The 27,464-nt window shown below is 42.6% G+C and overlaps 1 protein-coding gene across 1 annotated transcript in view; it reads left to right on the top strand.

The window, feature by feature from the left end:
- Window positions 1-27,464, top strand: part of CACNA1I (calcium voltage-gated channel subunit alpha1 I) — a 459,676-nt gene that overhangs the window by 368,651 nt on the left and 63,561 nt on the right. The window contains exon 31 of the mRNA XM_069737599.1: window positions 5,026-5,172. Coding sequence (XP_069593700.1) covers window positions 5,026-5,172 — 147 coding nt within the window. The remainder of the gene's footprint in view (window positions 1-5,025; window positions 5,173-27,464) is intronic.

The raw sequence follows: 27,464 nt of genomic DNA, 5'->3' as shown, positions 1-27,464 counted from the left end.
TCACACAGGCGAAGAGGTCAATTGTATGATGTAAGTCTTTGGTGCTTTGTTTAGACCTTCCATAGGCTTACATTGTAATAGCAACTTCCGGCTCACATATAGACCCCAGTGTGATACCAAGAGTCGGAACGTCAGTCATGTGAAGAAGATTGGAGCATTGTTGGAAACTGGAGAAGACTGTGATGGGTGAGAATAATAATAACCCTTCACTACATGTACAGTCACACAAAGCTTCTTTAATATACAAGCACCAACAGCAAAAAAAGGTAAGATTCAGATGCAATGGGACCAATGTTCAATTACAGAAATTTCTGCAACAAACCAGCTGCATAAACCGATCATGATACTGATTTATCAGCATACGAATGAGTTCACATTCAAAAGAAAAAAAGTGACCTCTCTAGTCCTATATATTGTAGGTAACTACTCTATAAGTTCACGCCAAACCCTTTTACAAGCCTTAGCAACATTACTTCTGACATTTTTTAAACTAGTGTGTCTTCCACGAGACTTCATCTGCAAAAAAACTTGTTTAGGGTTTTTGCCCCTCATCAGTGTAGTGTGCATGTTGTCTAGGTGAGTGGCATTTGATGTGGGTCTAGGAAGCAATGTTTCTCCTTGTGGAGACTGTTAACTGACATATTGGAGACTTATATGGTAGGCAATGCTACCTGGGGGAAAAAATTATGTAAATTAGCTCTCCAGAAGGAAAAAAACTGTTTTATAATGCCATCTAGCGGAGGTAATGATGAGAAACTGGACAGGAGATTCAATGGCAGGTGACAAATGAACCACATGCAATTAGATTGGTGTCTTTCATCCTTTCTTCTATGGCAGTGCAGAATAACCCATTTGTTTTTCCAGTTTCTATCTAGTGGAGGTAGTTAGCTTATAATTAAATGGTTTACCCTTTAGCAAATATTGCGACATGACTACAGATATGAGCAAAACCATCATCAAACTCAAAAGGAAAGACAACTCTCTGCAGTCTCCAAATGTAATATGGATTCCAACTTAGTGTGCTATTGATTGGTCATCTGCTTTGTACATTAGACTTAAAAAAAAATCTAAGTAAACACTTAACAATAAATTTACTTAAAATTAAAAAAACATTAACATCCTAAGTAATTGGTTAGCCTAAAAAATAAGGGTTAAATGATATTCGAAAAGAGGATATTTTCATTGATATGACATTTTTTTGGCCATTGGACGTGGTTGGTGAGTGTGAGATAGTTGTAGAAATTGTAGGTTGCAGTAGAACTAATGGTCTGTGCACAATAAGTCTACAGGCTGCATTAGAAAGATAGTTTCACTTAGTACAAGTAAGTATGTAAAGACATCCCGTGACTACTATACTTCTGAAGTTCTGATGGGCCAATGTATGACATCTATATATTGTTTATTTGCCAGTATCAGAAGTGTAGACTACCACCAAATGCCATAAACTGTATATGTTAGGACAGTATTCCACATGAGCTGCATGTGTCAATTGGGGCCCTTGTATGTGGCAAATGCTATTATTCACTAGGCGCACCAGTAAAGTAGTATTAAAGAATCAGGTCCAAACAATGACACTGGCATCTTAAAGGGTTGTCCACTACTTGGACAACCCCTAGTCAAACCCAATTTTTGCCTCAGTAAAATAATAACATTTATACTTACCTCCCGTGCCGGCACTGTGCCAAAAGTGGACACTAGATCTCCTATTGCTCACGTGACACTGTTATGAAGCACTGACTTCGCTGATCCATCTTTCAGACAAATCAGACATCCAGAAGAGGTGAGGGAGAAGCCACAGCTCAGACATCCAGAGGATGTCAGATTTGTCTGAAGGCGAGGAGAGTGAAGCCAGCATTTCATAACAGTGTCACCTGAGCCCCCGGAGAGCTAGTGCGCACACTGCTAGAACAATGTCGCCTGCGGAGGTGAGTGTAAGAGTTATTATTTTACTGAGGGCAAACAGGAATTGAGAAAGGGTTGGCCAAGTAGTTGACAAACCCTTTACCCAAATATTAACTTCTGTATTATTTGGCTATATCATTTACAGGCTTTATATTTTCTTTTTTATATTGTTGTCTTGCAAAAATATGCAATTAATATATGCATTCCGCTGGATATATTTTTGTCTACAGTATACTACGTACAATGTATGCAGAAATTTTAGGCAAGTGAGTATTTGACCATTTCATCATTTTTGTAGCTCCAGTGTCCCTGCACTCTGCCCCACCTCGCCCAGCAGGGACGCGACTCACTCACTCACCACACTTCCGCCTCCTTCTCCTGCTCGGGGTCTGCTCATAGATCCCAGGCACTGTGTGTGCACGGTCCCGCCCTTTTTAAGTGACAGCACATGCCATGCTAAAGTGTCCCCAGCCAATGGCTGGCAGCACTTATTATACGAGGCACCTTCACCTGATGGGAAGATGCCCGTGCAACATTGTTAGTCTGTTCCCAAACAAGCTTGCTAGTTCTTAGGTCTTAGTCCAGTAGTTCTCAGTAGTGCCTGTCTGCCCCTTACCTACTTGTCTTGTCGGTCTGTATTACAGCTAGATCCGTCAGCACCTGGTATTTATTGGGAGACAAGACTAACCTCACCATCAGGGGCTCCAGTGAAAAGTCAAGTGCTCACCTAGTCATGCCCCTTTGGAGTCAGTATTGTATTTATAGGATCCTAGAAGTGAGGACCTGTGGAGTCAGTATTATACTTATAGGATCCTAAAAGTAAGGACCTATGGAGTCAGTATTATATTTATAGGATCCTAGATGTGAGGACTTGTGGAGTCAGTATTATATTTATAGGATCCTGGATGTGGGGACTTGTGGGGTCAGTATTATATTTATAGGATCCTGGATGTGAGGACCTGTGGAGTCAGTATTATACTAATAGGATCCTACAAGTAAGGACCTATGGAGTCAGTATTATATTTATAGGATCCTAGAAGTGAGGACCTGTGGAGTCAGTATTATACTTATAGGATCCTAGAAGTGAGGACCTGTGGAGTCAGTATTATACTTAAAAGATCCTACAAGTGAGGACTTGTGGAGACAGTATTATATTTATAGGATCCAAGATGTGAGGACCTGAGGAGACAGTATTATATTTATAGGATCCTAGAAGTGAGGACCTGTGAAGACAGTATTATACTTATGGGATCCTCCAAGTGAGGACCTGTGGAGTCAGTATTAAATTTTTAGGGTCCTAGGTGTGACGACCTGTGGAGTCAGTATTATATTTATAGGATCCTAGATGTGAGGACCTGTAGAGTTAGTATTGTACCCATAGGACTATATAAATGAGTCAGCAATAGTTGTGCAGTTGTAATAAATGTCCATACTGTTCAATATATATATATATATATATATATATATATATATATATATATATATATAACCTTACCAGCTGTGGTGATCAAGGCCTGATCCTATAGGGTTAACAGCTTAATCTTAGACTGCTGCTGAAACAGACAGCCTACTTTCCAGTGACTTCTTTTATCTATGGACAAGAGAAGAAGTGCATCAGTGCTTATGAATGACATGAGCACTGACTTTTCTGTAGAGCAGTGAATCACTGTCTTCTTCCCGTGCAACTGACGTCAGGAGGATCAGCCACAAATAACACTACATACAGACTCCTATGTGAGTGGTATAGCACATTGTCTGTGAAATCTATAGCAAATGAGGTCTTAAATACAATGAAATGCTACAAGCGATTTAATTCCTTATCAACAATTAACGAGAAAACTTTCAATGACAAGTCCTATTACCGTACTAATACTTGATGTCTATGGTATATGGTGAATTGCTGAGGTTGAAATGAGCATTTCTGTGGATCCTTCACCGTGGGTGACCGGTGCACCATTGTGTAAGTAAAAACAGTAAAGATCTAAATCCATAACTCAATCCTTTCATTCTCAGGATCACTAGAGGGTCTCATAAAGTGATGGCATGACCTAATAACACACTATAAAGATATAATATAGGAAAACTCTTTTCATATGATTTCATTAGAGGGTCTGTACCAAGTTTATAAACTATCCCCTATCCACAGGAGAGAAGATAATTGCTGTTAATGTGACCACTGGGATCCCCACCATTCCTGAGAACCAGGCTCTGAACAGCCCCGTGTGAATGGAGCAGTTTTCGATCATATGCACCTCCTCTTCATTCATTCTTAATGGGAGTGCCAATCACCATCCAAACTATTCCCATCAATTTCTGGTGGTCCCATTAAGAATGAATGAAGCGGAGGTGCGTATTATGGACCTCTGCTCCATTCACATGGGAGTCTTCAGAATCTCACTTTTCTGAATCAGTGGGGGTCCCAGTGGTCGAAATCCAGGCGATTGGGAAGTTATCTCCTATCCCATGGATAGTGGTCACTTTTAATCTTGGTTCATTTACATGTTGTATGCAACTTTTTTTTACCGTTAAAGGGACTCTGTCACCTGAGTTTTGCGGGCTATGTAAATGCCCTGTGTCCGGTCCGATGGGTGTCTTTTCCTCTTCTTTCATTCACCCCTTCCTTTTCCGCTGGCCGCAATATTTTCTTGAATTTCAAAAGGTTTCCTCCATAGTTCACGCGTGCGCAATGCAATCTTGCCTTGCGCATGCGCAGTATGCTTTGCCCAACTGCGGGCAAAGCTGGAAAGCATTAGTTCGCATGCGCCGCCGCACTATGTCCCGGAACACAGCGATATACCTCCAGGACATAGTGCGCCAGCGCATGCGCACTAATGCTTTTCGCCTTTGCCCGCAGTTGGGCAAAGCATAATGCGCGTGTGCAAGGCAAGATTGCTTTGCGCACGCGTGAACTACGGAGGAAACTGACTCAAATTCAAGAAAATATTGCGGCCAGCGGGAAAGGAAGGGGTGAATGAAAGAAGAGGAAACACCACCCATCGGACCGGACACAGGGCATTTACATAGCCCACCAAATTCAGGTGACAGATTCCTTTTAATGATGGTCTTTCTTTATATAATGTGAGTATTACATTGCTAACATCTCACCTTATGATCTTTTTCTAGGAGAACTTGTGGCTGGACAGCGTTTCTTTGATAATCAAGGATTCATTTGAAGGAGAACTGATGATAATTGATAACCTCTCTGGGTCGGTTTTCCATCACTATTCTTCACCAGCCGAGTGTGAAAAGTGCAACCATGATAAGCAGGAGGTAAAATTTGGGTTTGTTACTTTTCTAGTTTCTTAAAGTACAGACCAGACCTATGCTATTCACTACTTTGGTTTTAGGTCAATAAATTCTTTCGATTTTGTGCTGGATGTAAGGAGAGTTCTACTTAGGTCACATTATGGCCAGGGATAAAACACATTATAAAATAACAACTCAGTGAAAATTATTTTATAGTATCTTTTCACTTTTTTTATACTGTGCAATAGCCTAGAGTAGCATTCCCAAATCTGCAGTCTTCAAAGCTAAAATCTTTCAGAATTTCTTTCGGGAAGTAAGGTCCTTTAACAGGTAGCAATGACAGCCCAAATGATGATCATGGGCAACAAGTGAACAGTCATTGATAACTTCTTGTATCTTTTAGGCTAAGGTGCAAAAACAGCAGGTTTTTCATTGCATATCTACTTGCAGAAAATCTGCTCTGTTTTCTGTACCAGGATAGTGTATGTGACTTAAAAAAAATCTCATGCACATGCTTTGAAATATATTTACAGCATAAAGTGATAGAAACTGCAGGTTTAAGATCATAGCATGTCAATTTATGCTGCTAGTAAATGTTGCTGCAGATATCTCTGCGGCATCTCTGCTGCTAGAGGTCCACAGTGGAGCTGAATATGGGAATGTAGCCTTTAGGCCTCTTTCACATTTCGGTTTGCGACGGCCCCGAACCGACGGACGTTGTGCAAATAATGCACAACGTGGGCAGCGGATGCAGTTTTCAGACATTATGAGTTCCGGGGAGGAGGGGGCGGAGTTTCGGCCGCGCATGCGCTGTCGAAAATAGCGGACCCGTCACACAAAATAGGTTACATTGAAAGTGCAAAATGTGCAAAAAACGCATCCTGCGGGCAACTTTGCAGGATGCGTTTTTTTGCACTGAACGACGCATTGCAAAGTCTTCAAAAAGATGGAAGTGTGAAAGTAGCCTTAGGCTCCCGTACACATTAGACTAATGTTGGCTGAACTCATCACGATATTGAGGGGTTTGGTAGACAGTTTAATGTGTATTGGGGAGACAATGTTGATGTTGAAGGAGATAAGGATCCAGCATGTTTGATCTTGGACTGAGCGCTTCTGTGTATGGGAAAGTCAGGTGAGATAACTGCTGGACAAATGATCTGATGAGAAGTTGTTTGGCTGACAGTTACCTGGTGTGTATGGGAGCTTTACGCTGACTAAGGCCAGTTTCACACGTCAGTGGCTCCGGTACGTGAGGTGACAGTTTCCTTACGTACCGGAGACACTGACTCACGTAGACACATTAAAATCAATGTGTCTCTGCACATGTCAGCGTGTTTTCACGGACCGTGTGTCCGTTTGAAAAACACGGAGACATGTCAGTGTTCGTGGGAGCGCACGTATCACACGGACCCATTAAAGTCAATGTGTCCATGTAAAACACGTACCGCACACGGATGCAGTCCGTGTGCCGTGCAGGAGACAGCGCTACAGTAAGCGCTGTCCCCCCAGCTTGTGGTGCTGACGCCCCATTCATTTCTTCTCTTCAGCAGCGTTCGCTGGAGCAAAGGAATGAAAAATCATTTTTTTTATTTTTTTGTTGTGAAAATAAAGTTCCCGGTAATCTCCCCCCTCCCTCCTCCTGTGTGCCCACCCGCTGGCATTAAAATACTTACCCGGCTCCCTCGATGCTTCCTCCAGCGTCGCAGCTCTTCCTGTATGAGCAGTCACGTGGTGCCGCACATTACAGTGATGAATATGCGGCTCCACCTTCCATAGGGGTGGAGCCGCATATTCATCACTGTAATAAGCGTCACCACGTCACCGCTCATACAGGAAGAGCTGCGATGCTGGAGGAAGCATCGAGGGAGCCGGGTAAGTATTTTAATGCCAGCGGGCGGGTGCACAGGAGGAGGGAGGGGGGAGATTACCGGGAACTTTATTTTCACAACAAAAAAAACAAAAAAATGATTTTTCATTCCTTCGCTCCAGCGAACGCTGCTAGAGAGAAGAAATGAATTCTGGATTCAGCACCCAAAGCAGGGGACAGCGCTTAACTCTAGCGCTGTCTCCTGCACGGTACGTGTGGTACCCAGTCGGCACACGGACGGCACACGGCTGCCGCACGTGCGCCACACTGATGTGCCACATGAGCACACGGACACACGGACACGGATAACTCCGGTACCGATTTTTCCGGTACCGGAATTATCTGGACGTGTGGGACAGGCCTAATATGCATTATAATAAATGTAGATAATGAGCACGATCATCAATTGGCACTCATTTAAAAGCTGTTTATCTGCCAATCCAAAACGACCCTTAGGCTGTGTTCACATGTCCAGTAGTGATCAGTTACAACAGATCCATCAGCAATCCGTTGGCAAAAAAAAAAAAGATGCATTGACACAACTTTTTAGTCCATTTTTAAAAAACTGATCTCTGCTGGATCCAGTAAGCAAAAAAAATTAGTTTGTTTGGAATGAAGGAAAAACATCTGGCTAATTAACGGATCAGTTTTCCATAAACTTCAATGTTAACCCCTTCATGACCTTGGGATTTTCCGTTTTTCCATGCTCGTTTTTCACTCCCCTCCTTCCCAGAGCCATAACTTTTTAATTTTTCCATCAATATGGCCATGTGAGGGCATATTTTTTGTGGGACGAGTTGTACTTTTGAACGACATCATTGGTTTTACCGTGACAGGTACTAGAAAATGGGAAAAAAATTCCAAGTGTGGTGAAATTGCAAAAAAAAAGTGCAATCCCATGCGTGTTTTTTGCTTGGCTTTTTTGCTAGGTTCACTAAATGCTAAAACTGACCTGCCATTATGATTTTCCAGGTCATTACGAGTTCATTAGACACCAAACATGTCTAGGGTATGTTTTATCTAAGTGGTGGAAAAAATTCCAACTTTGCTAAAAAAAAATTGTGCCTTATTCCGATACCCATAGCGTCTCCATTTTTCATGATCTGGGCTTGGGTGAGGGCTTATTTTTGCATGCCAAGCTGATGTTTTTAGTGATACCATTTTGGTGCAGATACGTTCTTTTGATCGCCCGCTATTGCATTTTAATGCAATGTCGTGGCGACCGAAAAAACATAATTTTGGCGTTTCTAATTTTTTTCTTGCTACGCCGTTTAGCGATCAGGTTAATCCTTTTTTTTGTTCATAGATCAGGCAATTCTGATCGCGGCGATACCAAATATGTGTATGTTTGATTTTTATTGTTTTATTTTGAATGGGGCGAAAGGGGGGTGATTTAAACTTTTATATTTTTTTATTTATTTCATATTTTTTTTAAACTTTTTTTTTTTTTTTTTTACTTTTGCCATGCTTCAATAGCCTCCATGGGAGGCTAGAACCTGGCATAGCCTGATCGGCTCTGCTACATCATCAGATCGCTCCTATGTATCTTAATTACAGGCTTGCTATGAGCTCCGACCACAGGGTGGCGCTCACAACAACCTGGCATCAGCAACCGTAGAGGTCTCAAGGATTCCTCTGGTTGCTATGCTGATGCATCGCTGACCCCAATTATGTGACGAAGGTCAGCGATGAGCCTATTTCCGGCCGCGCGGCCGGAAGCGATAGTTAAATGCCGCTGTCAGCGTTTGACAGCAGCATTTACCTAGTTAATAGCGGCGGGTGGATCGCGATTCCACTCGCCGCTATTGTGCGCACATGTCAGCTGTTCAAAACAGCTGACATGTCGTGGCTTTATGTGGGCTCACCGCCGAAGCCCACATCAAAGCAGGGGATCTGACCTTGGACGTACTATCCGAGGTCAGAAAGGCGTTATAAAAACAGATCCAGAATAGATTGTGGCTAGATCCGTTCTAGCTGATCACTACTGTACATGTGAACATAGCCTTAGTGTATGCAGAAAACTTGTTCCAATGATTTGCATTCTGGGAAATGTAGCCTTTTCACTAGGCATAGTATAGTAGTTTCATGTATGGAAACCTATCTCCCTCTGTGATGAACCCGCATCTCGACACCCTGCTTGAGGTCACTATTACATCAGAAGGATCACGTAATGCGGTCTCCCTACTTTCACCAACGTGACGTACTGCACCCCTTAGGGACACGTATGGTCAGCTTAGTACAGTTTTACACAGACACCCCCTGTCCACAAAGCTCCAAGGAGGCCTAGGGAGTGAGAGGATGTGGCGCACACAGTCACTGACAGGATGAGAGGCCCTTTTCACTAGCAACCGTGAAGCAGCACCTAGTCAGCCCGGTAAAACTGCCACCAGTTCCTCGTTATATATAAGGTCGGTCCTTTAATAGGATCATGTCATGCCAGAAACCAGCCCCGGTAGCATGGAAAGTTAAGCCGAGAAACGGACGGGTGGATTCGTGGATCGAGATAAAAGAGCAGCCCAAGGTTAAATTACATATTTAATCACCTTAAGTGCACACTAGGCAATACACTATATACACAATGGTTATACATATACAATGGTCAGATATTCAAATACAAATAGTGGTAGTACAAAAGATATAAGCAGGTGGATCATGTTAATTACCAGGTTGATGTTCAACCATGTGTGTGCTGGGCCACAGGGGGCATGGGCTGCTAGCTGATTGAAAAGATCCTTCACAGCATGGTACTTGACATGGTCCCCACCTTCAAAGTGAACCGCAAGTATAACAGATAGACAGGCCACATGGCCTTACACTAACCTTTATCCACTTCCCTCCTGCCCTCTGGACTGAACCTAATTCCCATCCCTTGCCTCTAGCAGCTAAAAACACCAAAACCGAGTCATAAATCTTTAATGGTCGGTCCTAGGGAGGTGGTTTTGGCACCATTGGATCCGGACAGGCCCCTGCTACCCATTGACAGGAAACACAGATTTGCTACCTGACTCCTACTAGACATTCTGTGTATCTCTCCACCCTGTGGTGCCACAACAGATTGAGGCCCTGAAAGGCATTCGGTCCAGTCCAGAGATCTCAAAAATGGAAGTGAAGTGTGACCAGGATTTACAATAAATCCATATATGAAATCATAACTGACTTAACAAAGCAGTTAGACTGCATGGTATCTATTTTGCTAGCAAGCCTCTTGTTCTGAGCTTAGCTGGCTCAAGGAGTGAGATCTTTCACTCACAGCCTTTTGAGGCTTGACCCCCCCCTGACTAGCTAGGAGTCCTGTTACAGCTGCACATGAGAAGGGGGATTTATAATCCCCTGCCAAATAGGATGCAAATGATTGACATGAAATAATATCTCCAATATTTTTCAAACCCTCTTCTACCAAATTATATTACAGCAGCTACACCTTTAGACAACATGTCTGATACCAAACTTGTCCATGACCAGAAGCATTGTGATTGCAGCTATGAATTTTAAAACAGGCTTGCTACGTGTTATGGAACCACTCAGCACCCAGAATATGTTGTGCAGTTATATGTATGTATAATAGGTTCCATATGAGATGCATGTCCCTAATGCATCAGCCCACAGGCTGCGCCCCTGTGCAGAGGGGACACGATATTCCCCTTTTGTCCTCCCCCACCTTTGTAATTCCCATAGTAAATAGAATGTATGTCTGGCCTGCCGCTTTTCTATTGGCCTACTCTGTATCTGTGTGATATATTCTGTGTCCTGTGAGTAAAGTTTTGTTAGACTGGAAATACGTGGAGAAACAGTGATTTTTTTATATGCGCCCATGCAACCAAGCAATTCCAGCCAGCCCAGCGTCCTTCATTCAGACTCGAACCAAAGCAGAGTAGACCTCCTGAAACACGGGGTGGTAGTGAAAGAGGTACCCCAGCTTGGTAGACCCCGTTACATGGCTGTAACATGATCAGTGCATGACAAGTGGCTCCATATTACTCTTTGTCAATTTTTTCTATGTATGTAACTTGTAAAACAATGTTTAAAGTTGAACATCCACTATAAAGATGTTATACAATCACAATAGATATGGCTTCATGTTCTGATGCTACAGAGGGGCTTACATTTTGGCTGCTGCATGTGGCATAACATGTTAGTCATTTCAATGAATGGTCATGGTCAACCTTTAATATGGGGACAGCCATAGCAAGACCTATTCTTTGTTAGTGGCGCTCTGCTTGGCTAAGAGAAGAAGGCCAAAAATGGAGGAACCCCTATTTGACATCCATATCCCTTAATAGTTCATACTGAAGTAGATTGAACTAAGCTGATTGAGATACCTGTCAACCAAACTGTAAGGGCACCTTTAGAAAATCAATAGACGTTTTACCTATATGCAAAACTGGCCAATTAATTGACTTTTATTTTCACATATTTTGACAAATCTTCCCCAAAATGCAATAATTAACAAAACAGTTACAGAAGTACATTATGTACCCACCCACATACAAGTGCATCTTCTAACAATAATTAATCTCCAGCTCCACTTGTAGGGCGGCTGCGGGTTGGTATTTTGAGGCTGGGAAGGGCCCAATAACCATTGACCTTCCCAGCCTGATAATATCAGCTCACAGCTGGCTGCTTTATCTTTGCTCATTACTCATCTGTTATCTACTATCTATAGAGCTATCTATTATCTATCTTTGCATCTATCTATTATCTATCTATGTATCTATATATCTATCTATGTTATCTATTACCGTATTTTTTGGAATATAACACGCTCCAGACCATAACACGCACCTCAAATATTCAGAAGGAATATAGGAAAAAAATATAATGTGTCAAATGGGAGTCCGTCTTACAGTTCAAATTCAGCTTACCGGGGGGATCGGCACAGGTGGAGGAGTGGTCACAGGGGTTGTTCGGTGGTCCAGGCTGGTGTGGTGGCCTCCGGGAAATCCCATCCCAAGCTGGTGTGGCGGTGGTGCTGCTCTGTGGTGCTCATCTGTGAGGCGGCAGCGGTGGTGGTGCTCCTCTGTGGGGTGGCGGTGGTGGTGCTCTGTGGTGCTCCTCTGTGTAGCGGCAGTGGTGGCGCTCCTCTGTGGAGCTGCGGAGGCTGTGGTGCTCTGTGGGCTGGCGGAGCTCTGCCAGCATATCGTGAAAGCCCAGAGGCCCCCTCAGATTCAATGCTGCGATGCGGTGGCCTCCGGTGGATCTTGGGATGAGATCTCTCTGCTGAGATCTGAATCTGAGCATGTGCCACCCCCAGTGGCCATTTTCCCAGAGACCACCGCATCGCAGGACTGGATCTGCGGGGCATCAGAGCTTTTTTGAAATGCCAGCGGAGCCCTGCCATCAAACAGAGCATCACCACCGCCGACTCCCCACAGAGGAGCACCACCGCCGACTCCCCGCAGCTGCACCAGCCTGGGAAGGGAGGCTGCATTGCCCTGCAGCATTAAACTGGGATCGCCGCCATAGTATTTGTAAGTATATTCCGACCATAAGTCGCACCCCCATTTTCCCTAAAAAATTTTTTGGAAAAAAGTGCGTCTATTTATCCATTATCTATCTATTTATCTATCTATGCATATATCTATTATCTATCTATTATCTATCATACAGTGGTAAATACAGTGAAGGAAATAATTCATTTTAACAATTTTAACATTGAGAGACAGAACATCAAAAATAAAATCCGAAAAATCACATTGTATATATTATCTAAATTTATTTGCATTTTGCAGTGAGAAATAAGTATTTGATCCCCTACCAACCATTAACAATTCTGGCTCCTACAGACCAGTTAGACGCTCCTAATCAACTTGTTACCTGCATTAAAGACAGCTGTCTTACATAGTCACCTTTATAAAAGACTCCTGTCCACAGACTCAATTAATCAGTCAGACTCTAACCTCTACAACATGGGTAAGACCAAAGAGCTTTATAAGGATGTCAGGGAAAAGATCATAGACCTGCACAAAGCTGGAATGAGCTATAAAACCTTAAGTAAGACGCTGGGTGAGAAGGAGACAACTGTTGGTGCAATAGTAAGAAAATGGAAGAAATACAAAATGACTGTCAATCGACATCAATCTGGGGCACAATGCAAAATCTCACCTCGTGAAGTATCCTTGATCATGAGGAAGGAGAGAGATCAGCCTAAAACTATACGGGGGGAACTTGTTAATAATCTTAAGGCAGCTGGGACCACAGTCACCAAGAAAACCATTGGTAACACATTACACCGTAAAGGTTTAAAATCAAGCAGTGCCCCGAAGGTCCCCCTGCTCAAGAAGGCACATGTGCAGGCCCGTCTGAAGTTTGCCAATGAACACCCAGATGATTCTGTGAGTGACTGGGAGAAGGTCCTTTGGTCAGATGAGACAAAAATTAAAGTCTTTGACATTAACTCAACTCGCCTTTTTTGGAGGTAGAGAAATGCTACCCGTGACCCAAAGAACACCATCCCCACTGTCAAGTATGGAGGGGGAAACATTATGTTTTGGGGGTGTTTCTCTGCTAAGGGCACAGGACTACTTCACTGCATCAATGGGAGAATGGATGGAGCCATGTACTGTCAGATCCTAAGTGACAACCTCCTTCCCTCCACCAGGACATTAAAAATGGGTAGTAGCTGGATCTTCCAGCAAGACAATGACCCAAAACATACAGCCAAGGCAGCAAAGGAGTGGCTCAAAAAGAAGCACATTAAGGACATGGAGTGGTCTTGCCAGTCTCCAGACCTTAATCCCATAGAAATCATATGGAGGGAGATGAAGCTCCGAGTTGCCAAGCGACAGCCTCAAAATCTTAAAGGGAAGGTACCGCGTTTGAAGATCGTTAATAAATCAATGAAATGTAGCATAACATGCTGTTATAACCAAGTTTTGAATGCATTTGAAACATATTTTGTGTGTTATAGGAGCTTAAAGAAGGCACTGGGGGCTGACATATTATCACAGCAGCAGCATGACACTATCAGTGTCATAATACGGCACCTCATGGTCATAGCAGATAACAGACCTCCACTGACTCCATCTACTGTAATGGAGCAGTCACTGCTGTGAGCTGGGCATGCCTCTGTGGCTGCAAAATTCACAGTAGTGGGAGTGTTCTGCTGCCATATTCATGGAGGCCTTGGATCTACTAACTAAACATAAGCAGTACTGCTTCCAACAGAACAGATCCTAGATTGAGGGCTGACAGTAGTAAAATGCAGGAGAAAAGTCCAGCAGAATAGCAGAGGCATCCAGGAGGAACAGTGTACCATTAGCATTATAGGAGCAGGAGCTGTGATTCATCCCTTTGTAAGAGAAGATAAGGAACTGCAGTGAATGGCCAGGCATTGTGGAGGGAGGTGAGAGAATCATGTCATCTGGGTGAGAGAGACTGATTGGAGAGAGAAAAAAGTAACTGCTGGTGATAGCAGATCACAGGGCAGTTTCCTACAAAATGGCTCTGCCCTGTGATGCTACTCTTCATTCTGCCCCAGGGATACTAGACCACCCAAAAAGGGAGGGAAATGGTGATGTCAGCAGTTACTGCCCCAATTTTGCTGCTAACAGTAAAGCTGGTAAGTCTCACTATAGCTGCTTGAGGTCTAAAACGGAAAATGCTCCCCCTAGTGGTATATATATATATATATGTAGGAAAATATATTATTTTTCATATAGAAATGTTTGCAAACAGTGAAAACAATGCATTAATACATTTTAATTTTTTAAGCTTAATTTCACAAAAAAAAAAAAAACTAAAAAAAAAACTGGTGGCACCTTCCCTTTAATGATTTAGAGATGATCTGCAAAGAGGAGTGGACCAAAATTCCTCCTGACATGTGCGCAAAACTCATCATCAACTACAAAAACATCTGACTGTTGTGCTTGCCAACAAGGGTTTTGCCACCAAGTATTAAGTCTTGTTTGCCAGAGGGCTCAAATACTTATTTCTCACTGCAAAATACAAATAAATTTATATAATTTATACAATGTGATTTTCTGAACTTTATTTTTGATATTCTCACTCTCTCAATGCTAACATTAAACTTCCTTTAAAATGATAGACTGTTCATGTCTTTGTCAGTGGCCACACTTACAAAATCAGCAAGGGATCAAATACTTATTTCCTTCACTGTATGTACACACTGACTGCTAGCAGAAAACCACATGGATAGTAAGAACGGACTTTCTCACGCTTACATTTTTTTAAGCGGATCTGTGAATGGGCCCTTAGTTGAAGCTTCAATGCTCCATCTGTCTTTACTGTTAATTAGAAAAAATCTTGTGGCAGACTGCTCATTTTTTTGTATTAGTTTCATAGAAAGCTTCTATACAGCAATGGCTTTCTGTACTTCAAGGCGTGCACAGGATAGGCATCTCTTCCATCCATAATAGACACTAGTAGACAGCCAGACCGGCCTCCATAAAACTTTTGCCTAGGAATATTTATAAAAGTTTTTGCCTTACTTGACCCAGCCCGATACAATCACTATGTGACTGCCCCCCCCCCCAAAAAAAAAAAAAATGTTGCGGTTCGCATAGAACTGTCTCATTCAGCAAAACTCCGGAAGGTACCAATACATTGAATGTCCGTTCTTTCTTTCCACCATTCTTCAATTTTGCACACATCAATATACTACAGAAGGTGTAGTATAATTTTTTCTGATTCGCTATGTATTCCTCATGTGCAGGCAGTGCAGGACCTTGGGTAACCATGGTTACGGCCACTAGCAACTGACTGACTCACATTATCAGTGGACGTAACCATAGATACCTAAGGTCCTGCAATGTCTTGCATATGAGGAAAGAGACATCGCAAATCAGAAGAACTATACTACATTTCTAATTGGAGGTATTTGCTAATAATATTATTATTATTATTATTACACCTATTATATTGGGATAGGATCTTGGAGATGGGAATATCCCTTTAAGCTTCAAGCAGACATTTTTATCGCCTATTTAGTTTCTTGTTTTAGTTTTTGTGAATCCAATGTCATATATAGATTTTAGAAGACAATTACGGATAATACGCATTACTGAATGTTCTATAGGTAAGATTATGTCAGTCATTTTACAGTTCTTTAACAGTTTGTACCAGCAAGGTAGCATTCTGGATATTTCTATGTATCAAAATTTGAAGAATCAGGAACGCCAAGGCGAGAAATATTGGGTTAGAGGTGATGTATCTGATAATAGAAATTGCATGCAGAAATATTGAAGATTTTCCTTCTGAGACAAACAGAGCAAGGTCATAGCCGTTCTTACTTGAATTGACATTTTTTATGGCAAGTGACTTAATGATGCTATTTTCTTTATGACTCTACCCAGATTTTCACATTTTCTGTCGAAATCATGTCTCTTATCAGTTCATGGATCATTTACATATATTTCACTTGAGCTCGGCACAGTCTTCTCATCTCCATTTATAGGCTGCATTTAGCACCATCATATATGCCGAAAACACGGCATCAGTAAAATCTTGTTTAAGAGAAGCATTTTTCAGAATATTTATTTAAATGAAGCCGTAAAACTCAAGTTTCCTTCATGTAATTCTTGAACCGAAATGCTTTGATTAGCAATGGACATGTTCTGAATCTGATCATAACCTACAGAGAATAACGGGGACCACAAACCAGAGGGAAAAATGGACCCCTATTATGGTATTCATTTTGTCACCTAAAAAAGAAGGGCATCTCTTAAAATAACTTTCCATGAACCTTGGCCCAATTCCTCACTCATTTAGGCTCGGTTAAACCGGCCAATGGAGGCTATTAAATAATTGCCAATGTTTTTCATTGGCCAATCATTTAAAGGTCTGCTTACACAGGCTGACCACTCATCTTATTAACACAGAACGATCGGTAATGGTGATGAGCGAGTATGCTCGTTACTTGAGATTTCCGAGCATGCTCGGGTGTTCTCTAAGTATTTTGGCGTGCTCATAGATTTAGTTTGTGTCGTCGTAGGTGCATGATTTGTGGCTGCTAGATAGCCTGAATACATGTGAAGGGTTGCCTGTTTGTTAGGGAATTTCACCCAACGAGCGCACGATTTGGATAGTTTGTTGGGTAATTTGCAGCCTGTTTGCCCAAGGCAATGGGATCCACCAAACAGCAGTGATGACGGGAACCAGAACTAGGCCTCCTCTCCAGAAGGGCCCTTGGGAGCAGCATGATCTGCCTACAGTGCTTAAACACTAGGCTCCAGGAATAAACTTGAATTTCTGCCTAAATATTTTCATGGCTAATGTGGGGCATTTCCAACACCAATGTTATTTGAAGGGACCGTATGCCAATATTTTTTTTTTACGTCTCCCCAATGATGGTGTTTGCATTTAGTTGAATTATAATACAATATACAGTATATAGGCTGCCTATATCAGCTTCTGTAATCTCTCTGGGGAAGAGAAATCTGAATGTCAACAGGCCCTCAGTTGTGCAGATCAAGCCTCCCTATTCCCGTAGGCACATATCTGTTCCAAATATTGTGTATCCCTGCTTACAATCTCGTCTGATGCACAATGCAATGTGAAGGTTCATTAAACTCCCTCACATCTAGATAAATCCTTTGCGCACTCCAGGAGACTGAAGTATGCAGTTTTTTTTTTTAGGGTCGGTTTTCTGTAAACAAGTGTCATTTAGGCTGCTCAAGTTTTGACAAGTAAATGGAGACAGATATTCACCCAGGGATCATTGATCTGTGTCAAAATACTCCATTGCTGTATATAATGGACTCCCAGCAAAACTCGCTGACAGAAGAGAGACGTGCCTTACTTTTCCTAACTTCGTATATTTGTAATCTGGAAATCTGGGTTCATAGATGGGATCTTTGTCACTTTTTAGCCATGCTGTAAGTTATATAAAAGCTTATCTCATAATAATTGTTAAAGGGAATCTATCACAAGTAGTGTTCAGCGATACCTTCCGATATTTGAAAGTATCGGTATCGGATGGTATCGGCCGATATCGGCAAAATATCGGATCTTGCCGATACCAATACCCGATACCAATACAAGTCAATGGGACACAAATATCGGAAGGTATCCTCGATGGTTCCCAGGGTCTGAAGGAGAGGAAACTCTCCTTCAGGCCCTGGGATCCATATTAATGTAAAAAATAAAGAATAAAAATAAAAAATATGGATATACTCACCCCTCCGACGAACCCTGGCTGTCACCGCTGCAAGCGTCCGCCTCCGTTCCTGAAAATTGGAGAGTGAAGGACCTTTGATGACGTCACGGTCAGGTGACCGGTCACCTGACTGCTCACGTGACTGCTCACCTGACCGCGACGTCATTGAAGGTCCTTCACTCACTACATTCTCAGGAACGGAGGCGGACGCTTGCAGCGGTGACAGCCAGGGTTCTTCGGAGGGGTGAGTATAGCCATATTTTTTATTTTTATTCTTTATTTTTTACATTAATATGGATCCCAGGGCCTGAAGGAGAGTTTCCTCTCCTCCAGACCCTTGGAACCATACGCACCGCACACTCCGATACCGATTTCCGATATCACAAAAATATCGGAACTCGGTATCTGAATTCCGATACAGCAAATATCGGCCGATACCCGATACTTGCAGTATCGGAATGCTCAACACTAATCACAAGGTTTTCCCAATAAAAAGTATGACCACTACCTTTAAGGCCTCATTTACAGTATTCTAGTAAGCCATATGTACAGTGGGAAAATAAATATTTGGTCACTTGCTGATTTTGTCAGTTTGCCCACTGACAAAGACAAGAATTTTAAGGGTAGGTTAATATTAACATTGAGAGATAGAATATGAAAAATAATATCCATACATACAGCTATTTTTTGTACTATGCAAAGGGGATGAAGAAGGTATACATACGAGGGGCGATCCAAAAGTAATGATAATCAATACTAAACACAATGAATATAGTCAAAAAATAAATTTATTTTTCTACATAGTCTCCTAACAAGTCTACACATTTAGTCCATCTCTTTTCTAAACTTAGAATTCCCTTCGAAAAAAATTCTTGATCTTGACCCTCAAAAAAATCCCCAACAGCGGTTATCACGTCGCTATTGTCGTCAAATTTCTTGTCCCGGAGGTGTTCCTTGAGCCGAGGAAAGAGAATGAAGTCACTGGGGGCTAGATCTGGTGAATAGGGGGGGTATTCCACCAGTTCAAAGCCCGCTTCTTGAATGGTAGCCATGGCAACTGCAGCTTTGTGAACCGGCGAGTTATCTTGGTGAAACAGCACTCCAGCCCGCAGTTTGCCGCGCCTTTTCTCCTTGATAGCCTCCCGCAATCTTCTTATTTGTTCTGCGTAGTAGGAGCCCATAATAGTGGCTCCCTTCTCCAAATAGTCCACCATAATAATTCCTTCAGCATCCCAAAAAACGGACGCCATAACCTTCCCTGCTGAGCTTGACACTTTGAATTTCTTCGGCGTCGGTTCGTCGGCTCGTTTCCATGTCATCGATTGTTGTTTAGTTTCGGGATCAAAGTGGTGGATCCAGGTCTCGTCCATGGTCAAAAAACGTGACAAAAAATTTTCCTTGTCTGCTTGGAACTTTTCGAGATTTGCTATTGAAATGTCAACTCATTTCTTCTTTTGTTCGTCGGTTAACATTTTTGGCACCCAATGCGCGGAGACCTTTCTCATATGCAATTCTTTTGCAAGGATTCTTTGAATACTGCCATATGAGATCCCTGTGACCTCAGCTACATGCCTGAGTCACTCTTCGATCTGCCAATACAACTTCTTCAACTTTTTCACGTTTTCTTCATTGAGGGACGTGGATGGGCGTCCTTCACGATGTTCATTTTCCGTCGATGTTCTTCCCAGCTTAAATTCCTTGGCCCAGCGTGCAACTGTGGAATATGGAGGAGAAGAGTCCCCCAATGTTTCCACCAAGTCGCTGTGTATGTCTTTGGTAGTCATTTTTTTCAAGCAGAGGTATTTGATGACAGCTCTGAGCTCGTTTTTTTCCATTTTGATGTTCACTCCTCGGCAGTTCATATTCAAATGAATGTAGCTCCCGGGAATCGTGGTCTATTTAAGTAATTTTTTTTTTCCTGGACTAGTGGGTACCTAAGAGAGACGAAAACATTGTATTTTAATTTCTGTGTGCAATAGAAATAACTAGTGTTGAGCGATACCGTCCGATACTTGAAAGTATCGGATAGTATCGGCCGATACCCGAAAAATATCGGATATCGCCGATACCGATATCCGATACCAATACAAGTCAATGGGACATCAAGTATCGGAAGGTATTCTCATGGTTCCCAGGGTCTGAAGGAGAGGAAACTCTCCTTCAGGCCCTGGGATCCATAGGGATGTGTAAAATAAAGAATTAAAATAAAAAATATTGATATATTTACCTCTCCGGCGGCCCCTGAACTCAGCGCGGGTAACCGGCAGGCTTCGTTGTTCAAAATCAGCGCTTTTAGGACCTGAGAATCACGTCCCGGCTTCTGATTGGTCGCGGGCCGCCCATGTGACCGCCACGCGACCAATCACAAGCCGAGACGTCACCGCAAGCTATTAACGCGCTCATTTTTAAAAATGAGCGCGTTAATGGCTTTCAAAGACGTAGCGGCTTGTGATTGGTCGCGGCCACGCGACCAATCACAAGCCGCGACGTCACCGCAAGCTATTAACGCGCTCATTTTTAAAAATGAGCGCGTTAATAGCTTGCGGTGACGTCGCGGCTTGTGATTGGTCGCGTGGCGGTCACATGGGCGGCCCGCGACCAATCAGAAGCCGGGACGTGATTCTCAGGTCCTAAAAGCGCTGATTTTGAACAACGAAGCCTGCCGGTTACCCGCGCTGAGTTCAGGGGCCGCCGGAGAGGTAAATATATCAATATTTTTTATTTTAATTCTTTATTTTACACATCTCTATGTATCCGATACCGATACCCGATACCACAAAAGTATCGGATCTCGGTATCGGAATTCCGATACCGCAAGTATCGGCCGATACCCGATACTTGCGGTATCGGAATGCTCAACACTAGAAATAACCGATTATCATTACTTTTGGATCGCCCCTCGTATAATACTAGAATACTCTAATAGAGACCTTATAGGTGGTGGCCGTACTTTATAGTGGGAAATCCTGATGACAGGTTCCCTTTAATCCTGTCTTCTGCTGTGTTCGATATTGTAGCTCAACCAATTTTACCTAAATGTGGCTAACCTACAATATCTGACACCAGCATGTTGACAAGTGTCCCAATTTAAAGTGAATCTGTATTTAACCCATTACTTGCCAAATTAAAATTTTTACAAGTACGGATTTTTCAGAAAAGGGCGTCCCAATATTCAATTAAAAATGACAATGATATGATTTCCTATTTTGAAAACATTCGTTTTACAAACACAACACAAAAAATTGGACCTAATTATAAAAATTATAAAATCTTAGTTGCTAGAAGCTAAAGATTAGGCATCCCTAAAAAAGGACATTGGTAGATAATGAGTTCAAGATTTTGTCCAGCCTAAAAATATATTAAAAACAACCCCCCATGAATTACCTTTAAATAGTAAGTTTTATAACTTTTAACTAATTTTGTTCCATTACACCAGAGGCCTGATCCTCTGGTAATTGCTTCAATATCGCGTCCAAATATGTTCACTTCTGGTCCTGTGCTTGATACATGACAGCAATTTCTGACTCGGCACCAGACTGAGCTAGATGACTAGCTAGATGACTGACTATTTTTACTGCTGATGCATAGAACGAAAGGAGGCTGGCCTAGCTTCTGAAATGAGATCAAAGAACATATAAATAGAGGAGAAATTACAGCAGAGAGAGTGAAAAGAACAAAAAAAAGGTAAACGAAAAAATGGGGCACAGGGGACAAGGTGCTGTAAGAAGTCTTTGTATGAACAGATACCTCTGCTCTTTCTTGTGCAGAAGAAACAAGAGAAGTATCTCCACAGAGGGTCTTTCAAGAGCAGTTTCTGAAGATGTCTCTCTACTCCGTAGATTGTCGAAATTCCATCCAATATTTCCAGTTTTCACAGAATGTCATATGTCATGTAAGGAAGATGTCACTTTTCCATCTGCATCACGTCAATGACTTTGGAAAACGAGGATGAAATTGAAGTAGGGGTTTTCTTTTTCCATGATTAGTGAGTGACTATGGACTGATGTAGGGATCTCGTACTGGTGGACAAGGGACAGAAAAACAACATTCATCTATTAATAAGGGCAAATTGCATAAGTAACAATCCCTTATATTTTACTATAAACTCAAGGTCACTGTTGGATGATACCAAAGAGAGTAGTGCATCTTATGAGTCCTAATTCTCTTGATTTGATACCATATGCTTGTGGGGCCACATCCCTTTAAAAAAGAAGTTGTTTTAAAAACTCATATGTTACATGCACATGAAGGCTTTTCTGCCTGATGGAAATATCCAGATCGTCCAAAATTCCATTCATACTGAACAACCCGTAGCATAAAAAAAAACACTAAATGGTCAAGGTTACTATTGCTCTTGGCTAGGGTTGAGCGAAACGAGTCGAACATTTTCAAAAGTCGCCGACTTTTGGCTAAGTCGGGGTTTCATGAAACCCGATCCGACCCCTGTGCGGGGTCGGCCATGCGGTACGCGACTTTCGCGCCAAAGTCGCGTTTCAATGACGCGAAAAGCGCCATTTCTCAGCCAATGAAGGTAAACGCAGAGTGTGGGCAGCGTGATGACATAGGTCCTGGTCCCCACCATCTTAGAGAAGGGCATTGCAGTGATTGGCTTGCTGTCTGCGACGTCACAGGGGCTATAAAGAGGCGTTCCCGCCGACCGCCATCTTACTGCTGCTGATCTGAGCTTAGGGAGAGGTTGCTGCCGCTTTGTCAGAAGCAGGGATAGCGTTAGGCAGGGTCCATTAACCACAAAACCGCTTGTGCTGCAGCGATTTGCACTGTCCAACACCACCCTCGGTGTGCAGGGACAGTGGAAGTTTTTTTTTTTTTTTTTTTCCCCTCAGCGCTGTAGCTCATTGGGCTGCCCTAGAAGGCTCCCTGATAGCTGCATTGCTGTGTGTACGCCGCTGTGCAAACCAACTGCTTTTTTCAAAGCACAAATCCTCTTGTTCCTTCCTTTCTGCACAGCTATCTTTTTTGTTTGTCCACACTTTTTATTTCATTTGTGCATCAGTCCACTCCTTATTGCTGCCTGCCATACCTGGCTGAGATTACTGCAGGCAGGGAGATAGTAGCTGCCTGCCATACCTGGCTGAGATTACTGCAGGCAGGGAGATAGTAATTGTAGGACATTCCCTGTTTTTTTTTTTTTTTTTTTTTTTGGTGGGAGATTAAGATTGGCAATTTGGCATTTCTGCTAGAGTGCCATCCCTGTGTGTGCCATCTCTCTCACATAGTGGGCCATAGAAAGCCTTTTCATTTTTCTGTATTTTTTTTTGTGGGGTGTATAAATTCTCCCTGATAAAAATACAGTGGGAGATTAATATTGGCCTTTGGGCTTGTGTGCCAGTCCTGAGTGTGCCATCTCTCTCACAAATAGTGGGCCATAGAAAGCCTATTTTATTTTTTTGGGGGTTTTATAAATTCTCCCTGAAAAAAAGGGAGATTAATATTGGCCTCTGGGCTTGTGTGCCAGTCCTGAGCGTGCCATCTGTGCCAGCCCTGAGCGTGCCATCTCTCTCACAAATAGTGGGCCATAGAAAGCCTATTTAATTTTTTTTTTGGTTTTATAAATTCTCCCTGAAAAAAAGGGAGATTAATATTGGCCTCTGGGCTTGTGTGCCAGTTGTGAGCGTGCCATCTGTGCCAGTCCTGAGCGTGCCATCTCTCTCACAAATAGTGGGCCATAGAAAGCCTATTTAATTTTTTTTTTGTTTTATAAATTTTCCCTGAAAAAAGGGAGATTAATATTGGCCTCTGGGCTTGTGTGCCAGTTGTGAGCGTGCCATCTGTGCCAGTCCTGAGCGTGCCATCTCTCTCACAAATAGTGGGCCATAGAAAGCCTATTTAATTTTTTTTTTTGGTTTTATAAATTTTCCCTGAAAAAAGGGAGATTAATATTGGCCTCTGGGCTTGTGTGCCAGTTGTGAGCGTGCCATCTGTGCCAGTCCTGAGCGTGCCATCTCTCTCACAAATAGTGGGCCATAGAAAGCCTATTTAAATATTTTTTTGGTTTTATAAATTCTCCCAGAAAAAAAGGGAGATTAATATTGGCCTCTGGGCTTCTGTGCCAGTCCTGAGCGTGCCATCTGTGCCAGTCCTGAGCGTCCCATCTCTCTCACAAATAGTGGGCCATAGAAAGCCTATTTTTTTTTTTTTTTGGGTTTTAGAAATTCTCCCTGAAAAAAAAAGGGAGATTAATATTGCCCTTTGGGCTTGTGTGCCAGTACTAAGCGTTCCATCTCTCTCTCTCTCTCAGTCAGTGGGCCATAGAACGCCTATTTTTGGTTTTATTTGTTTTCTAAATTCTCCCTGAAAAAATCATTTTATTTTATTTGGTTTCTAAATTCTTCCTGATAAAATCATATTTTTTTTATTATTTTTTTTTCTAAAGTCTCCCTGAAAAAAAAAAAAAAAACAGTGGGAGATTAATATTGGCCTTTCTGCTTGTGTGCCAGTCTTGACTCCTGGGTGCGTCATCTCTCAGTCAGTGGGCCATAGAACGCCTATTTTTGGTTTTATTTGTTTTATAAATTCTCCCTGAAAAAATCATTTTATTTTATTTGGTTTCTAAATTCTTCCTGATAAAATCATATTTTTTTTATTATTTTTTTTTCTAAAGTCTCCCTGAAAAAAAAAAAAAAAAACAACCAAAAAAAACAGTGGGAGATTAATATTGGCCTTTCTGCTTGTGTGCCAGTCTTGACTCCTGGGTGTGCCATCTCTCTCTCTCTCTCGCTCTCTCTCTCTCTCCAATTGTGGTCCATAGAAAGCCTATATTTTTTTTCCTTGATTTGGGTTCCAAAATCTACCAGAGAAAATAACTACATCAATCATTGGTAGAAAAATATTGGCCTCTGGGCTTGTGTGCCACTCCTGACTCCTGTGTGCGTCATCTCTCAGTCAGTGGGCCATAGAACGCCTATTTTTGTTTTTATTTGTTTTATAAATTCTCCCTGAAAAAATCATTTTATTTTATTTGGTTTCTAAATTCTTCCTGATAAAATCATATTTTTTTTATTATTTTTTTTTCTAAAGTCTCCCTGAAAAAAAAAAAAAAAAAAACAACCAAAAAAAACAGTGGGAGATTAATATTGGCCTTTCTGCTTGTGTGCCAGTCTTGACTCCTGGGTGTGCCATCTCTCTCTCTCTCTCTCTCTCTCTCTCCAATTGTGGTCCATAGAAAGCCTATATTTTTTTTCCTTGATTTGGGTTCCAAAATCTACCAGAGAAAATAACTACATCAATCATTGGTAGAAAAATATTGGCCTCTGGGCTTGTGTGCCACTCCTGATTCCTGTGTGCGTCATCTCTCACTCAGTGGCCCATAGAAAGCATATAGTTTGTTACATTTGTTTTCTAAATTCTCCCTGCAAAAATCTATTTTTTTTTTTTGGGGGGGTTTCTAAAGTGTTCCTGAAAAAAATAAAAATAAAAAAAAAATAATAGTGTGACATTAATATTAACATTTGTGCTTCAGTGACAGTCCTGCGTGTGGGGCATCTCTCTAATTTGCAGCCACCAAAAAAAGAGTGTGTAACATTGGGCCTGATTTTCGCTGTGGTCTCACCAACCTGTAAAGGGGTAGCTAAATCATACTGAAGTTATAGCTCACCGTGTAAGTTGTGTGACTGCAACAAATAACGTTAGTTTGGTTACGTTTTTAAAACAATGAGGAAGTCTAGTGGAAGAGGTCGTGGCCGGGGGCGTTCATTGTCAGCTGGTAATGAGGGTAGTGGTAGTGGTGGAGCATCAGGTGGTCGTGGGGAAAAAAATATTGCACCTAAGTCTGGAGCTGTGGAGCCAGGTTCGTCGTCCGGCTACACAAGGCCTCGAACGCTCCCTTTTCTGGGATTAGGAAAACCGCTTTTAAAGCCGGAGCAGCAAGAGCAAGTTTTGGCTTATCTTGCTGACTCAGCCTCTAGCTCTTTTGCCTCCTCTCGTGAAACTGGTAAAAGTAAAAGCAGCGCGTCGTTAGTGGATGTTCACGGTCAGGGACAAGTCACTTCCTTGTCCTCTTCAGCAAAAACAACAACAGAGAAGAATGCAGCAGGCGACACAACGGGTTACTCCATGGAGCTCTTTACACATACCGTCCCTGGCTTAGAAAGTGAAGCAGTTAACAGTCCATGCCCATTACAAATTGAATCTGACATGGAGTGCACTGACGCACAGCCACAGCCAGACTACTATGCTGGTCCTTTGACTCAGACCACAACATTGCCCTCGCAGGGTGCTGATCAAGAATCAGACCCTGATGAGACTATGTTGCCCCATCACGAACGCTATACCACCGAACGACACGGTGACACAGACGAAGTTGCGCAGGAGGTACAAGAAGAGTTATTAGATGACCCAGTTCTTGACCCCGATTGGCAGCCATTGGGGGAACAGGGTGCAGGCGGCAGCAGTTCTGAAGCAGAGGAGGAGGAGGGGCCGCAGCAGGCATCAACATCGCCACAGGTTCCATCTGCCGGGCCCGTATCTTGCCCAAAACGCGTGGCAAAGCCAAAACCTGGTGGAGGACAGCGTGGCCATCCGGTTAAAGCTCAGTCTGCAATGCCTGAAAAGGTATCCGATGCTAGAAAGAGTGCAGTCTGGCATTTTTTTAAACAACATCCAATTGATCAGCGCAAAGTCATCTGTCAAAAATGTTCTACTTCCTTAAGCAGAGGTCAGAATCTGAAAAGTCTCAATACTAGTTGCATGCATAGACATTTAACCACCATGCATTTGAAAGCTTGGACTAACTACCAAACGTCCCTTAAGGTTGTTGCACCCTCGGCCAATGAAGCTAGTCATCAACGCAACATCCCTTCCGGTAGTGTAGGACCACCATTTAGCGCACCACCTGCTGTATCTGTGCAGGTATCTTTGCCAGGCCAAAGCAGTCAGGGTCAGGGAATCACCAGTTTCGTAGTAGGAAACACTGCATCTAGGGCACCGGCGGCAACAATACCATCTCCCACCGTCTCTCAGTCTGCCATGTCCACCGGCACCCCCGCTAGTTCCACGATCTCCAGCTCTCCAGTCCAGCTCACCCTACATGAGACTATGGTTAGAAAAAGGAAATACTTAGCCTCGCATCCGCGTACACAGGGTTTGAACGCCCACATAGCTAGACTAATCTCGTTAGAGATGATGCCCTACCGGTTAGTTGAAAGCGAAGCTTTCAAAGACCTGATGGACTACGCTGTACCACGCTACGAGCTACCCAGTCGACACTTTTTTTCCAGAAAAGCCATCCCAGCCCTCCACCAGCATGTTAAAGAGCGCATCGTCCATGCACTCAGGCAATCTGTGAGCACAAAGGTGCACCTGACAACAGATGCATGG

This window comes from Ranitomeya imitator, chromosome 8, assembly GCF_032444005.1.
Source record: "Ranitomeya imitator isolate aRanImi1 chromosome 8, aRanImi1.pri, whole genome shotgun sequence".
In the NCBI taxonomy this organism is placed as follows: domain Eukaryota; kingdom Metazoa; phylum Chordata; class Amphibia; order Anura; family Dendrobatidae; genus Ranitomeya; species Ranitomeya imitator.
Note: the sequence above shows the minus strand (reverse complement) of the source record. Positions and strands in the feature narration are given on the sequence as shown.